Source organism: Perognathus longimembris, chromosome 3, assembly GCF_023159225.1.
Source record: "Perognathus longimembris pacificus isolate PPM17 chromosome 3, ASM2315922v1, whole genome shotgun sequence".
Taxonomy (NCBI): Eukaryota; Metazoa; Chordata; class Mammalia; order Rodentia; family Heteromyidae; genus Perognathus; species Perognathus longimembris.
This window is the reverse complement of record NC_063163.1, coordinates 94,556,680-94,573,395: the sequence shown is the minus strand read 5'-3', so window position 1 is coordinate 94,573,395 and position 16,716 is coordinate 94,556,680. Positions and strand designations below refer to the sequence as shown.

At 52.5% G+C, this 16,716-nt stretch overlaps 1 protein-coding gene across 1 annotated transcript in view; it reads right to left on the bottom strand.

The window, feature by feature from the left end:
- Positions 1-1,584: 1,584 nt before the first annotated feature.
- The window catches only part of Hic2 (HIC ZBTB transcriptional repressor 2), a 34,250-nt gene continuing 19,118 nt past the window's right edge, over positions 1,585-16,716 (bottom strand). The window contains 3 exon segments of the mRNA XM_048343402.1: positions 1,585-5,958; positions 5,961-6,967; positions 9,064-9,161. Coding sequence (XP_048199359.1) covers positions 5,144-5,958; positions 5,961-6,967; positions 9,064-9,089 — 1,848 coding nt within the window. The 5' untranslated portion in view covers positions 9,090-9,161 and the 3' untranslated portion in view covers positions 1,585-5,143.

The following is a 16,716-nucleotide window of genomic DNA, read 5'->3' as shown; positions in this document are numbered from 1 at the left end:
AGCCTTGTCATCTGGCCCACACTCAATCTCCTGTGATCTGCTGCTTCCTGATGACCTCAGCCAGCCCAGACTAGGTCTGCCTGGCATGGTGCTGACAAGGGTAGTTTCACCAAGCACTCTGGCTCACACTTGCAGTCTTAGCTGCTCAGAAGGCTGAGATCTAAGGTTCCAAGGGCAGGAAAGTCCATGAGACTTTTATCTCCAATTAACCACCTGAATGACAGAAATGGAGCTGTGGCTCAGCTGGTAGAACACTAGCCTTGAGTTGAAAAAGCTAAGGAACAGTGCCCCACCATGGAGTTTTAAGTGGAAAAAAAAAAAAAGGCTAGTTGCCTGGCCTAGACCCCCCTTCCCCCCAAAAACGCCAAAAAGCATGTCCGGTGCCCCAGCTGAAAACTGGTGGACAGATGCCAGCCCATACACCAGATCCCACCCTCCTGAGACTTCAACACGTCATTCTGCCAGGGAACCAGCCACAATGAAAGAGGCCCTATGCCATTTAAGTTTTCCATCAAGCTTTTAATGAAAAGATCATAAAATAACAGTTTCTCATCACTGTACATTAAGACTGCACACTTCTGAATGGAGATCAGTCGTCGGTCAATCACTTTTTGTATGACACTGGAGGGCTGCATACCTGCAGCTCTGACCTGAATTTTATCCTAACTCTCAAGGGATGTGAACTCAATGTGATGAGTGACAACGGCGGTGGCCAGTACAGGAGTGCGATCCTGGTGTCCCTCCCTCTCTTTGGGAAGGGTGTAAAGTAGGACATGATCCCTCTTCCAATTCCCATTAAACAAAACAGCTATAACCCAATCCCTTCCCCTCCCCCTCGAGGTATTTGCAAATGAGCCAGAGCCCAATCTAGGGCCCCTGGGGGGGGGGGCAGGGGGAAGCAAGTGATGGGTAGGGCAGAGAGGCTCCCCTCAGCACCTGGCCCCACAGGATCCTGCCAAGTGGAGGGGGGACCCTGGGGACCCTCCCTGTCCCATTTGAGGTCTGTTATGCAGCATTTTTGAGGTCAATAAATTACAGCAATAAATAGTAAGGTGAGGTAGGGAGAGGGGTTTCTGTAGAAAATTAAAGTGGGCAACTGAAGCTGGGGGCATCCTAGGAAGGGGGTCCTGGGCAGCCTCAATTCCCACAGCTCCCCCCATCCCATCTGGAATGTCAGACTGAGGCTCTGGTCAGGTCCTTTACCATTCCCTCATTCCTGGCATCCACTTCACAGGTTCAGTTAATATGGAGCCCAAGGTGACTGGGGACATGGAGGACCTTGGTCCCTTCAGAGGGCCATGGCAGTGCTAGGCGCCCTGTCTGCTCCTCTCCCAACATGAGCTTCTGACTTGGGCCTGGAGGTAGGGCAGAGCACTTGTTCTCCTAAGCTCTGCCCTTTGGGCTGCCCAGGCCTCCCCACTGCCCGCAGCCCCGCCTGATCGCACTCCTGCACGGGGCCTGAGGTCCAGTGAAAAGCATCGGCATGAGGACAGCGGGTGAGGAGCCCGGCGCCCTCAAGTAGTGACGGACCAGAAACTCCCCCCGGCAGTATGAGGTCGGGAGAGTCAGTTTGGGTCTAGATTGTTCGGTTCACAGGCTGAGGTGTATGGCTATGCTGCAAGTCTCTGAGATTCTCATTTGCTTAAAGGTTCATCTTTTTTTTTTTCTTTTTTTTTCTTTTTTGCAATCCTGGAGGAGCCCTTGCAGTGGCTCGGTCCTGTGGGAGCAGGCGGTGGCAGAGCCCAGCCTGCCACCACCAGCTTGTCCCAAGTCTGAGAAATAAATACATTCATCACTGCACAAACATATTGATACAAAAACAACACTGTTGAGAGTGTTTGCACCGTCTGTGTTGGTAAGGACCAGGTCCCATCAGCCCTTCACTGGCTGAGGGGTACAAGGGGGACAGACCCACTGGAGTCAAATGAGCTGTGCAAAAGTCCCCGCTTTTTGGCTTCAGTGAGACCCTCACATCAACCCACTCCCCAAGGGTCACGAGCAGAGCAGCAGAGGGAACTCACCTCCCCCTTGGGGCCAAAGCCCAGACTCAGGTCCTGTGGCCAGAGCTGACAGCCACCCAGTATGTACCAGCTGGCAAGACCGCTGAGGTCCAGCCAGCAGGCCTGAGGCTTGGTCAGCACAGGCCCAAGCTCTTTGGTGCCAGCTGGGCTCGGAGAGGCCCTGGGATTGGGGATGCGGGCCCTGGGGAGTGCAGGGAGGCGTTCACCTGTTCCCTGGCCCTACATCTTGCCCACACGCTGCTCCAGGGCCGACTCAGGACCCCCAGCAGGTGAGGATTCCCTGGGACTGGCCTTACAGCTGCTGAGGTCTGAAACTGTAAAAGTTTATGTAAACAATGAGATAAATATATTAGTATCTTTCTTTTTTTTTTCTGAGCCCACTGAGGTTCCATACTCATTCAAAATGTGCTTTGGTTTAAAAAATAGGTTTTGTGAATTTGGGTATGAGCTTTTTTTTTTTTCCTTTTTTTTTTAAATCATCATTCTTAAGTGACATCTGCTATTTTCTGTTTCCTGTTTCTCCGAAACATTCAGGAATTAAGTGACTAAAGCAGAGAACTGTTAAGCCGTCTTTGCCCCTCACAGCCTAATTTCCTTGTGAGGCTCTTTACACACACACACACACACACACACACACACACACACACACACACACACATTCTCTCTCTCTCTCTCTCTCACGGAATCAAAGGAAAAGGAAACAAAAACCAAGTGTTGTGTTGATCCCACCCCACCCCAATCACCCATAACATCTTAAATAGGAAAACTAGTGTTTGCTTTCTCATTAAAATACAGAAAAGGCTTGATACAATACTAAGGTGGGTACAATACTATGTCGCACAGACACTGAGTGAGGGGGCTCTGCTCCCAGTCCCTGAAGTTTTGTAGATAGAGCAATCACCTACTTTCCAGTCACCTCACAGATGCAGCTGCCCATGGTGGTGGTGGCCACAGAAGCCACCGGGTGCATGCACCATTCCCATATGGTACTGCGGTACAGACTTTGTGTCATGTGGCTTTAAGTGCTGATAGGGTGGGGGTGGAGCCCGGGTGTTTACTCAGTTCAGGCGCTCAACTGGCCTTTGCTGGAACTGAGATCAGGGGTCTAGCCCTCCATCTCCTATCTGACAGGGAGGTGAACCGGCTCCGGGATTGGGGTTACCACATGGAGGGCTAACCAAAAGCCTTTCTGTGACTCTATTCCCTCATTCCCAGAATACACCACTTAGCACCCAAGGCCCTGAACTTGGCTGTTTTTACTTGGAGGGTCTCCGAAGGGGTGGGATAGGGGATGACTCTGAAATATTTTGGTCTGAACTTAAAATTGAAAGAAAAAAGTAGGAAGCAAAATGAAGATAAAGCCTGCTGGCCCAGTCCTGTGGCTCAGCTGGCCAAGGGCAATGTAACCAAGCATGGAAACCATGGTTTGGCCTCGAGCCTGACTAGGACCCATGCAAGTATCTGAGAAACCCATGGTATGGGGCAACTCATTGGGCTCAGACAAGGCTGAGCCTGTGGGTGTGACCAACTCTCATTAGAGTGGCCAGGAGTGCTCAATGGTGCTATTCCATTCCCTGGTCCTGTGGTGGGCTCCTGACCACACCACATGAGCCAGGAGGGGCTTTGGCTCTCTCCAGCTCCAAGCAGAGACAGGATGGGGGGGCTCACTTCCACCATATCCTGGCCCTGGCAGGAGATGCTAACCACAGCTCTCTCCTTATGGCTCCTGCTAAGTACTTAGGTGCCCAGCACCTGCCCCACACTCAAGCACAGCTAGTAGCAGTTGACAACTTGGGGCCCAAGATGGTGTCTGGAGCTGACCTGAGCCCAGCTTATTCCCACCAGAGAAAAAAAGCAACCAGCTCACCCTCAACTGCCAGTCACCAAAGTACTATACTGTTGTCATGAATTCAAGAGGTAGCAAAAGGTCAGAAGTCTCTCCACCTTGCTCAGTGAGGAAGGAAAGTGAAGCATCTGTCCACACGCACAGTGCACACCACACTCACCCACACATGCACAGAAATGAAAAACACAAGTACCGACGGCCTTGGCAGCAAGCCCAGCTTCCCCCGCCCCCCAAACCTTCCAGTTCCAACATTTCCATCAATGTTACATGGGGGGAGGGCTCTCGATTCAAAACAAAACAAAAACAAAAACAAAAACATGTACCTCTAGACAAAGAATATTCCTTGAAAACTATAGGAAAAACGTGTTCTCCTGAGGCAGCCCCAACAGGGCTCAGGACCAGGAAAGCCTTTGGGCAAGAAGGGCTTCTGGGGCCTGGAGATGGGCTCACTGATGTGTCCCATGGCACCAGGGCTCAGGGAAGGGGCAACAGGCAGGGGCAGCTGCCCCAGTTACATTCAGTCTGCAGACCCAGGCTCAGCCCCAATGAGGCAGAAGGAAAATAAACTATTGTTTGTTTTGGTTTAAAAAAAAAAAGAAACCAAAATTAAAAAAAAAAAAGTGAAGGGAGATCAGTAGGAATTAACAGCAACACAGGCCCAGAGGGCTCTTTAGTTGTAGAGAGGTAGGCGGTGGGGTCACCCTGACTATCCCAGCGCCAGAGAACAGTGCCACCCTGGCTAAAGGAGTGAAGGAGCTGCCCCCAAGCACCTGCTCCCCAGAGCCAGGGTCACAGACAGACACAAGCACACTTGCACGCACACAGACACAAGTCCCTGCCGGGTGGGGGCCTGCTCCAGACACCACCCATGGTCACAGGAAACAGTGCCTCACTAGCATGAAGGGGATCCCCTCTCCCTCTTCTCCAGCCCAGCCTGAAGGAAAGGGGCCAGGTCCCAGAAAGTCCCATATGACCCATTCCCACCCGGCTCTACCACAGCCCCCACAAGGCTGGAGCAAGAAGTGGGATGGGGAGGTAGAATGGTCACCACCAGCACCAGGCATGGAGCTGGGCCTGCAGGCTTCTCTCCTCTTGGCTTCCCTTGGTACAGACTGTTGATTAAAGCTCTGGGTGTGGGGCGGCTGGGGCAAAGGGGCTGCCAGGAGAGCCTCCCGCTGGACCTCAGGCTCAGCCCCTCCCACCGCACCTACTGGCTTCTCCTTTGCTGGGTTCCCAGGTGGCAGGTCTGCAGAGGGCACCCCTGGGTCTTTGGCTTTTAGGAGGGGGAGGTGTGCATACGCAGGTGGCTGATGAGGTTGCGTTGCTGGGTGAACTTGCCCCCACAGAGCTGGCATTCATAGGGCTTCTCGCCTGAATGCACGCGCATGTGCTCTGTGAGGCGGTACTGGCGGGTGAAGCGCATGCCACACTCATCACAGGCAAAAGGCTTTAGGCCTAGGTGGCTCCGCATGTGGCGTGTCATGGTGCCACGCTGGGTGAACATCTTGCCGCAGATATTGCAGGGGAAGGGTCTCGTCAGCCAATGTGTCTTCTCATGCTGCCGCAGGGTGGCAGGGTCCTTATAGGTCTTCTCACAGACTGAGCACTTGAAAGGCCGGGGCTCTGCTGCGTAGGCTGTGCTGGGCGCTGACAGATCCTCGGCCTCCTCCTCTGCACCCCCACTGCCCGTCTCATAGGCCCCCTCCTCCTTGATGAACAGCTCCTCCTCTGTGTGTGTCTCCACATGAGCATTGAGCTGCTCAGAGCTAGGAAAGCCCTTGGCGCAGGGAATGCACACATACAGGTTGTCTCCATATGGCACGGTCTCATAGCCCTCCTGCCGGTACATGTAGTGAGTGCCAGCATGGCCACTGCCCCCCTCACTCCCACTCTGCCCACTGTCTTCACTCCCTTCCTTGCCATTCTCCTCCTCCTCCTTGCAGGGGTATGGGGGCTCCCCATAAGGCCCACTGGGGCCAGCAGCACCACTGGCCAGAACACCATTGGGAACTGCATCCCCAAGCCCCTCGCTCTCTTCACCAGGACAGGGGCCCTTGGGCCCCATTTCTCTCCGTTCAAAGGGAGACCCAGAACAGGCTCCTTCTTGCTCCATTCCTTCTTTCGAGATGAATGGCGGAGGCTCTTCCGAGGCTGTCCACCTGGCCCCTCCAGTAGGTTCAGGTGGTTGTCCTCAGTATTTTCCAGATCCATGGGCTCATCAGGGGTGCCCCCCAGCTCCGTATAAGAGGCACTGTTGGCAACAGGTGGGACAGAGGCTGACGGGGGTGAGTCGTGCTGGCTGTCACTCAGCTGTGCTGGGTCATCAGGGGTAAGATGGGGTCCAGGAGTTGTGGGGGGCAAAGGTGGGCTCTTCTTGGACAGGTCTAGGCCCAGCTCCTGCTCACAGCCCCCGCTACTCCCATTAGTGCTGCTGCCACAGCCCCCTAAGCCCACTTCCCCACTAGCTGAGCAGAGCCCCCGGCCCAGGCTGTGTGTGCTCTCCTGGGCGGAGCTACCCAGAAAGAGCTCATCATCTGAACCTTTGGGCTGGGGGAGTTCCTGGGAGGCATGGTGCCCCTTATGTCCATCCACAAGCCCAGGGTATCGAGCCTGGATAACAGAGGCTGTGGACAGTCGTTGGCTGCGGGGCGTCCGCCCCATGCCAGCAGCCCCTACCCGTCCAGGACCAAAGGGCTTTCCTGCTCGCTTGAGTTTGCGCCGGCAGAGGGCTGCCAATTCAGGTAGCTGGAGGTAGCTGGCGGCAGTAAGGAGAGTGCTGAAGTTGGGCTCGGCTGGCTGGTCACTAGGCAGCAGCTTGCCTGTGTAAATGAAGTCTAGGATCTGCTGGAACACCGTGGAGCTAACCATGTCCGTGTCTAGGCTGATGAGGTTGTCGTGCAGGACCAGGGACTTGAAGTAGATGCTGCTGGCAGCCAGGACATTTTTGTGGGCCCGGAAGACAGAGTTCTCCACCATGATGATGACATCACACAAGAAACCCTTCGTTCTCTGCTGGTTCAGTTGTAGCAGGAGCTGCTTTGAATGACTGGGCAGCTCCATGTCGGGCCCCATGTCCCTGCGCCCTGCCCACGGGCACCACCTGTGGGCAAAAACAAGCCTGATTAATTTGCACAGGGGCCCCGGGGCAGAGTGCAGTCCTCAGGAGCACACAGGGGGCCTCTGGACTGAACTGGCAGATGGAATCCACACTCAGTCCCACTTATTCAACACAGCTTTCCCTGTGGGCAGGCACCTTCCGATTGTTACCTCACTGAGGATGCAAGCTGTCTGAGAAAGGACAGAGCCCCCACTTATGAGGAAATGGAGGTGAGCATGATGAAGATGCTAAGCAGTTAAACTTGGGTTTGAATTTGACTTCATGCCTCAGGCTACTGCCTCCATACTAAAAGAAGGCAGGCAATCACAGGCATTGCTAAGCAGGGGAAGTAAAAATGGCCAGCAGGTGGCAATGGAATTCAGAGAACAAATGTAGCTCTAGGACAGCAGGAGCCCTGAGTGAACTGACCAGTCCTACCTATATGCAGAGCCATAGGGCTGGTCTCCCCAGCTTTCTAGACCAGCCAGAAAATCTGATTTTCAAGAGTAATTTCCCTATGTTAAAGGGTTCTTATAAAATACATTCTGTGAGGTGGCCAATTAACTCAGTTAGAATGTGGTGCTAATAAAACAGACTGAGTTACTTGGGCAGTGGTGGCTCACATCCATAATCCTACCTGCTCAGGAGGCTGAGATTCGAGGATCGAGGTCTCAGCCAGCCTAGGGAAGACAAGTGCACGATATTTTTACCTCCAGCTAACCAGAAAATACACTGTGTGAGCTAAATCAAACTCATCTGCTAGCCTCTGGTTTGCAGTCATTGCTATACATTGAAATGTTCCCTACAGCTTCTTCCTTCTCCAACTATTTGGGCCTTGCCCAAGTAGAAACTGGGTATTGTCCCAGCCCCTGGACTTCCTAGACACTGCCCTTTCCAGGAAGGGCTGCTGCTGTCTGGGCTTGGGAAAAGCAGCCAGCTGGCCCCTACCAGACAGACTGGTACAGACACTAATTAAGGTCATTAAGTAATAAACATGCAGATGCCTCTGGTCTCTAAAGGAACCTGTCAGGCCGCTGACCCAGCGGTGTGCAGCATGCATGTGGGGTCTGACCAAGCTTCCCACCTCCCCTCAGCCAAGCAGGGAACCCCGCAGGGAGGACAGTGAGGGCAGGGAAGTATACCATAGGCCTTTGAATGGCCTTCCCAGGACAGAGGTACCCAGAACATTACTCAAAGCTGACCTCAGTCCCAACCCACCTCCCAAACTAAGAGCAATGGCAATGCCAGCCCCATTCTCTCATAGTAGAGGTCACTGAGTTCAAGCCTGGGAATCCTTGCTGGCTGCTTGAGCAGAGGCGCCCATTAGCCTCTATGGAACAGAAGATCATGGGGTTGGGCACATTCTCCACTGACTCATGGCTGTCAGTCAGTAATGGGGTAGCAGGGCCCACTCTACCCCTCCCACATGTGCCTTACCATTTAGAATTCAATCTGTAAATAGCTCAAATGTTCCTAACTTCACCACCACTACCCAGACCTTTTGTCCCTACCAGGGTATCTTCTACACCATATTCTCTCCTTCCATATTACAAATGCTCACCCCAGCCAGCCTGCCTCTGCCCTTATTTGTAGACAAAGAGAAACCATAACCATAACATCCACACTACTGTTTCAGAGCTCATGGTAAGCACCTGGTGGAACACCTTGGAAAGGTTCTACCTGTTCCTTGTTCTGCCCCAGCTGAAGCAACTCAGAAGGGCACTCAGGGGCTGGAGACTTTTGGAACCATACTTCCCCCACTCTCTGCTCCTGCAAGCTGATTGAAGAGGGAACAAAGATTTGGCTTCTGTGTGGTGCCACAGTCACCAGCCCTGGGCTTGCTCTGTCTACTCTAGGATGCTGGTTACCCTGAGCCTGGCAAAGGGATGAACAAAGAGCAGAACCCATGTGCTCACAGCAGCCCCTTGTCCTGGGTGAGCCTGAGCCAGAGCAGCTGGCCCCAGGCACCCAGCATGCTGTCCTAAACTGTGAGCACAAAGGACTATAGGCCAGGGAGAAGCCTAGCCTTCCGGCTGTGGGCTGCCCAGAAAGCCCCAGGGGCAAGAGCAGGCTAGAGATCCTCCCTCCCCCAGGCCTACCGGAGTGCCAGGGGCCCAGAAACCATGTGAGCAGCAGCCAGCGGGGGTGACTTCCTTGAGCACGTGGACTTCCTGGGGGCGCATCAATGCCTGGTCACCTAGGGAGAAGAAGACAGACTACTAAGATAGGTACCAAAGGAAGGAGAGGGTCCATCAAGGAGAGGCACTGGAAGTCCTACTCTTACTCTCCAAAAGACCTATGATCTTCTGGGTGGGAAACCCAGACCAGGGGCAGGTCTGAGAAGCTGGGTAGCAACTAACCCCCAATACACACTGGAGATTTAGGCTAACCCAGGTCCACCTAGGTCTGGAAGAGGCTGGTGGCAGGCACACAATTACAGGCAAACCGAGGGGTATAGGAGGCTTGGGCAAGACCCTTCCTAGGCTGGCTACATTTACATAACAAAGGTCAAAATTGGAGCCACTTGTGCAAGGGCTATTTATAAGAACCAGTCTCAACCGCTTCCCGGACCCCCTCCCTCCCCCCCCCTACTTGGCTACAAGACCTCCCCCTTTGAGGCCTGAGGGCTCACCCCAGCAGCAGGCTTAGTTTTTCAATACCAACCCACGAAAGCCACTGACAGCTGCTGCCAGAGGAAGGTAGGCGCTCTCCCCCCTAGAGCTCTGAGTCCAGCAGGAGGGAGTCCTGAAACTCTGGGACCCTACATTTCACACAGGCTAGCCTGGTCTCCCTTGGAAAGGAGCCAGAGTTGGGGGAAGGGGCCTTCAGCAGCTTCAGACTTCCCCCCACCCCACCCCCAGGGCCAGAGAGGCTCAGCAGGTCCCTCAGGAATGTGGCCAGACCCGGGGTGCCGGCCTAAGGCTAGGAGGCCTGGCTTCATGCTGCCAGCTGTCTCTTCAGCCCCCTTGCACAGCTCCCCTCTCTGGGGGAGGGGAGAGCCGAAGGGAGGGGCACAGACAGAGATCTCACCAAGGGCCCAGAGAGCTGTAAAATCAGTCCTAAAGATACAAAGGACCAAAAAACTCGACATTGGTAAGAGCTGGTCCTTGGCCCATTACCCAGACAAGAGGACAGCGCACAGTCAAATCTTGAAAGGGGAACAGAGGTGCGATGGGTTCTGAAAACCACAGAAGGCCTACAGCATACAGCTAAGCCAGACAGATGCCCACCACACAGCCTGTGCGAGCTGCTCTTCTCCTGGTTCATCTCTCCACCTGGGCTCAGCCAGAGCCCTAAGATACTCAGTAAACTCTGCACCAGCATCTGCCAGTCCCTGCAACTAGGGGCTACTACTGCTCTTGATCAAGGTCAAGCCAGTTACTAGACACTATGCAGGAAGTAGGTGGCAGAACGGGATGTGCGAACACTAAGAACCTAGGGAAAGGAATGCTTTCTAGGAGCGCCCACTGCCTGGCCATACCTTCAATCTTCACCAGCCTGTTAGGCAGAGTAACTAAAGGTCTCTGGGCCAGGGGAGGCCCTCTTTCCGCTGAGAGTTTACAGCATGCATTGATTGCTCTTTTCTCCTCAATCCAAATGACTGTGGCCAGGGATCTCTATCCTACCCATTCTCCATTGGGCATGGAAGCAACAAGCATCTGCCTTAAAAGGGCCACATCTTGGGTTATTGCCAAGGACCTGGCAACTTAGCTATGGGTGTCAGCCCAGGAAAAACCAGAGCATGGGCTGGTAGCCCAGCCCTAACAGGAGCCATCTAAAGATGGGAGAAATGTGGACACAGGCTAGAACTTGAAATGCAAGGCAATGGGACAGAACTTTCAGGAGGCCCAGAGAAGAGTTGAGAGATGTGGCACAGAAACTCAGCTCTAGGCTTCCCCTGTGAGCTGGCTCCAGCTCAGCTGACCTCAGAAGACAAGGATCAGCTCGCTCTCCCATAAGCATAAGTTGGTGGAAGGAAGACAAAGACTGGGCTACCTTCTTAGGCTCCTCACTAGATATGTCACCTGTTCTTCTTTCTCTCCATCTCCAACACAGAAAAATCAAAGATATATATATATATATTATACACACACACACACACACACACACACACATATATGGAGATATATATGGACAGAATCAGGAACTAGACAGGGGCTGGCAAAGCACTGAGATGGCCAGTCTGAAGGGAGCCAGGTCAAGCTTGAGGATCAAAATTCAAAATCTGAACAATGCCAGACACCAGTGGCTCACGCCTGTAATCCTCACTACTCAGGAGGCTGAGATTTGAGGATCCATTTTAAAGCCAGCCCAGCAGGTAAGTCTATGAGACTCATCTCCAATTAATCACCAGAAAACCGGAAGTGGTGCTGTGGCTCAAGTGGCAGAGCACTAGCCTTGAGCTGAGGAGCTCAGGGACAGCGCCCAGGCTCAGAGTTCAAGCCCTGCGACCAACCCCGCCCCCCCCCCCAAAAAAAATCTGAACAATTTCTACTAAACGTTATCACTTTTGTATCAATGTAACATGTTCATTTGTACAAGTCAGTGTTTTTAGATGAATACACACTTTTAGAATCCTTAAAGAAAACAGCTGGGAATGTGACTTAGTAATAGAGTGCTTGCCTAGCATGCACGAAGCCCTGGGTTCAATCCTCAGTTCTACATAAACAGAAAGGGCTGGAAGTGGCCCTGTGGCTCAAGAACACCAGCCTTGAGCACAGAGAGGCTCAAGGACAGAGCCCAGGCCCAGAATTCAAGCCCCAGGACCGGGGGCATATACAGAGTCATTGGCTGAATAACTAACCATTCAGGGAGAAATTAAATCAGAGCAGGATTTGAGGGGTGAACTGGCACTAGACAGAAGAAACTTTCTAGACCAAGGGCAGTTCTATCTTGCTCAAAGTCTAGATGAAGGTAGATGTACCCTCAAATGTCATTAAGCTTACACTTAAGCTTTGGATATGTCATTGTATAGAAGTATCAAATGAAACAAACCATTCCATTTCAAATGAAATCATCATCCAAGCCCAAAGAGAGGTTTTTGACAAAACACTCCTATCTCAGCAACTCAGCACAAAGTCTCCCCTTCTCTCCTGGACAGCAGCTAATCCTGAGTACGCTCTGCCATATGCCCTGACACATGAGCTTCATCAGTGGACTTTCCCAAGCTGGCAACCCAGGAGCCCACAGGCTGCCCTCTTCATGACAAAGAGGATCGCACCGCTCATCATCATCACACAGTTCAACTAAGCCTCTGCTCCAGCACCTAGCTCCACATCTCCACAAGGAAAGAAGACCCATGATGGGTCATATGCAGTGGGAATCCCCACTCACTGTTGGTTTTTAGCTCATTCAGTGCTGTTTAACTTCAACTTCAAAACTTTTTTTTTGTTTTTGTTTTTGGCCAGTACTGGAGTTTGAACTCAGGATCTGGGTGCTGTCCCTAAGCTTCGTTGTGCTCAGGGCTAGTGCTCTACCACTTGAGCCACAGCACCACTACTGACTTTTTCTGAGTAGTTATTGAAGATAAGAATCTCCTACACTTTCCTGCCTAGTTTGGCTGCAAACTATGATCCTCAGATCTCAACCTCATGAATAGCTATGCTTACTAGGGTGAGCCATCAGCACCCAGCTCATTTCTCAATTCTTAAGGGCTCCTAGGAAGCAACAGCTCTGAAAAGCAGGGCAGCAAAAGTAGTACTGGTCCTGTCGTTCATGTGGCTGACTAGGCCAATCTCCAGAGAACAAATCAAAGCCCCAGAACCCCTACCCAACTTCCTTAAGCGCCAAAGACCTCCAAATCCACCCCACAAACACACAACGCCCCATTAGCCAGTGATGATGACAGATGACAGACTTGACTTCCCAATCTTACCTCAGTCTCCTGACCCTCAGGAAGGAACTCCAGTGGGGAACTCACCCACCCCACCAGGGAGTGAGGGGGAGTCCCCACTTGCCTTATCAGTCCATGTGGCCTTTGGGGGGCTGGTGGTGATGGGGAAGCTGGACCGAGCCACTTCAAAGCTTATCTTCCCAGCACTCTACAACCGGAACATGCTATGGCCCAGAACTTTTCCAAGACTATGAGAGGTTCTAAGATGAACTCGATCCTTGCTTAAGCATGAAGTTGAGAACTTCACCCCTTCCAATGGGTGCTGCTCCCAACTCAGCCTGGACACCCACCTTGCCCAGAGCCTTAGTCTTCAGAAACTGAGCACTCAGCACTGCTCTGATTCTTGGGCTTCTCTCAGTGCTTCTCTCTGAACACCAGATTGGCAGCCCAGCCTCTGAGACAAGAACACACCCCACACCCACCTCCAGGCCCAGGAAGGACCAAACTCAGGGTGTGGTTTCAGGCCACATGATTCGCCTCACCCTTCTCCTACTCAATGCCTAATCCCTGAAGGCAGGAATGAGCCCTCCTGGAGGCATGCGAGGGCACCTGGACTGGAATTCCTCATGTCTCACACCCACCCAGGAGGCCTGGTGAAAAGGGTAAAGGCCAGGGAAGGGGGCCCACGTCATTCAGCCCTCCAGAGGACCTTCTCATCCTGCCCCTCCACCCTGCCTGCATCACTCACATCCCCAGAAGGGCAGTTCCTGCAGGAGGCCTGGGGCACTAACAATCAGCCCACCCTAAGAAGGCTGCGAAATAGCAGCCTTCTTACACCTTAACTACCCCAAGGAGGTTGGTTCCTTGGAAAAAATGCCTAGCCAGAAGTAAGAGTGAAATAGGAACCCTCCAGCTGGCACTGAGACAAGCTGCAAGTGCCAATGCCAGGTGGGAGGGGCACATCATGCTAGCCAAGGATCGCCACAGGGCAAAACGCAACCACCAGGCAGCTTCCATACCCCAAAGGTTTAAGCACATATGACTAGTGTCAGAGAAGGCTCTGAATCTGTCACTGCTGCCCCTAAACCTGAATGTGAAGGCAATATTGGCCCAGTACCCAGACCAGTAGTACCACTCCTATATGATCACCTCAAGCTCTGGGTGTGGCTCCTCCCAAGTCATGAAAGACTGCCTAAAAAGGACAAAACAGTTCAGGATTCAAAACGAGCCCCCAAGGCCCAGGCCCAACCATGAGCCCAATCACAAGCCCAGGACTCCACTCAGTCTTCCAGTCTAGAGTACTCTCTCTATGGCCCAAGTAAGGAAGATTTCCAGTCTAGAGTACTCTTTCCATGGCCCAAGTAAGGGAGATAAGCACTGAACAGGTCTGATATCATTGGAGCCTCCTGTAGGCCCCAGAGGAGTTATATACATTTTCAGTTGCAGACAAAGTAAAGTTCTTGGGGGTTAAAGAATTTGTTCACCAACATGAACAAATAGGTAGCAGAGGACCCAAAGCCTGAAGTTGTAGTCAACTTTCCCCACTTCACTATTAGGGAGGATATTGAACTGTCTGGCTGCCTCTACACTTCAGCACCCACTGAGGAGCCTCATCTGGGCAGTGTTCTCCTTGAACTCATGGGCAGGGCAGAGAGAGGCCAGCTGGTAGAACCCTTCTACCAAAAGTGACAATGTTGGCCCCAGCCATGCCTCCTGGCTTTGGGGGCCAAGCTGTACCTACTACTCCCTTGGAATCACCCTGACCTCCTCAGTGACCTCCTGCCCTGCCCCTTAGGCAGGGGTTGGTGATAGGTGTGGCTCCCTGCTCTGGGCAGGCCTAGCCATGTAATCCACCGAGGTCTTGGATGCTGGCCAGTCCTCCTGGCTCTCCTCCCAGACTGGCCTCCTGGAAAGCAACAGGCTCAGAGAATGCCAGGAGCCTGGCCCTCACTTTGTTGCAGCTTCTGCAAAATCAACACTTAGGTTGCACTATATGTACTGGTGATACAGTGATGTGGACCCAACCTGGCCTCCTCCTACATGCCTCAGGCCAGCTCTGTTTTCCACTGGGAGAGACAGCACTCACCCCAGCCAGACAACCTACCTAAGCCTGTCCTGAAATGCCAGAGGATCCTATGAGTAACTTCTTTAGTGTATATATGTGCCAGTACTAGAGCTGTAACTCAGGGCACCAGGCTCTCCCTTGGCTTTTTCCAAAAAGGCTGGTGCGCCACCATTTGAGCCATATCTCCACTACTTACTAGTAGTACTCCAGTACTGCTACTACTAGTAGCTTCTTGGTGTTCACTTTAGGCTGAGCGCTGCCTAGGCCCCTGACCATCTGTCCCCAAGTGCGGCTTCCTCTTGAGAAAAATTCCCCATCACAAGGAGAAGGCTATAAGGCTGCGGTGAGGGAGGCTGGTAGCAAGGTCCCACACTATACCAGTCTCTGGACCCCCAACCTTGCTTACCCTAAAGGTAGAGCCTTCCTTTGCCCTCCCTTAACCATGCCTAAAAAGATTGGGGCCAGGATCTTGGGTGTGTCCAGGAGGGCCCCAGGCCTGGCCCAGTCTGGCTGGGAGTTCTGAGACAGGTTGAGGCCATGCCTGCTGCTGGGGAGGACAGATGAGTGCTGCTTGGATAAGTGGAATAATAATTTAAGACTGTGACAAGTATTACAAAATCAAGCTTATTTCAAACTCAGTCTCAACACTGCCCTGGCACCAGGAGAGCTTGAGCTATATAGATTAAAAAAGAAGATTAAAGAAACAAGGAAAGGAGCCTTGGGAAGCTCATCCCAGGCAAGGAAAACATAAGAATTCAGGAGGCAAAACAGTTCGGGGTGCAATTCCTCTAGGCCTCTCCAGCCCTAGTCTTCCTGCTTTGTTTTGTTTTGTTTGTTTTTTTAACCAGTCCTGGGCCTTGGACTCAGGGCCTGAGCACTGTCCCTGGCTTCTTTTTGCTCAAGGCTAGCACTCTGCAACTTGAGCCACAGCGCCACTTTCAACTTTTTCTTTATATGTGGTGCCAGGGCTTCATATATATGAGGCGAGCACTCAACCACTAGGCTATATTCCCAGCCCATCTTCCTGCTTTGGTTTGGCCCAAGGACTAGCACCATCATCACTAGGAGCTCCTTAGAAACACAGATGTTAAGGCCCTAGACCTACTAGCCAGAGCCTGCATCTTAACTTCTGCAGAGCCAATGTGTGGAAAGGAGCTGAACACCTGAACTTTTTACTACTTTTTACAAAGCAGCTGGGTGCCACTAGTGGTTCACAACTATAATCCTAGCTACTCAGGAGGCTGAGACCTGAGCATCTGGGTTCAAGGCCAGCCTGTGCAGCAAAGTCTGAAAGATTACCTCCAATAAACTACTCAGAAAAAGTGGCACTTGGTAGAGGGCTAGCCTTATGCATAAGCAGCTTAGGGACAGAGCCTAGGCCCAGAGTTCAAGCCCTAGGTCTGGCAAAAAGAAGGAAGTAAAGAGAAGGAAGAGGAGGGGAAGAAGGAAAAGGAGGAAGGGGGGAAGAAGAGGAGGAGGAGGAGGAGGAAGAGGAGAAGGAGGAGGAGGAAGAGGAGGAGGAGGAGGAGGAGGAGGAAGAGGAGGAGGAGGAGGAGGAGGAGGAGGAGGAGGAGGAGGAGGAGAGGAGGAGGAGGAGGAGGAGGAGGAGAAGGAGGAAAGTCAATCCTCTGTGTACAGTGAATGCTCAGCTGAAGAGTCCTCAAGTGTTAGGAGAAAGCCCCAAATAGGAAGACACAATTCCCATGTCACAAGCCCAGCCCAGCTATAAATGGTGGACCTAGAACACAGTCAGTGAGGCACCCTGGGTACTTTAGAGATAGGACAATGGCAGGGGGCAGCAGGTGAGAAATCTGGGCAGCTAACCATGCCTGGGTGCCACACAGAGAAGCAGCT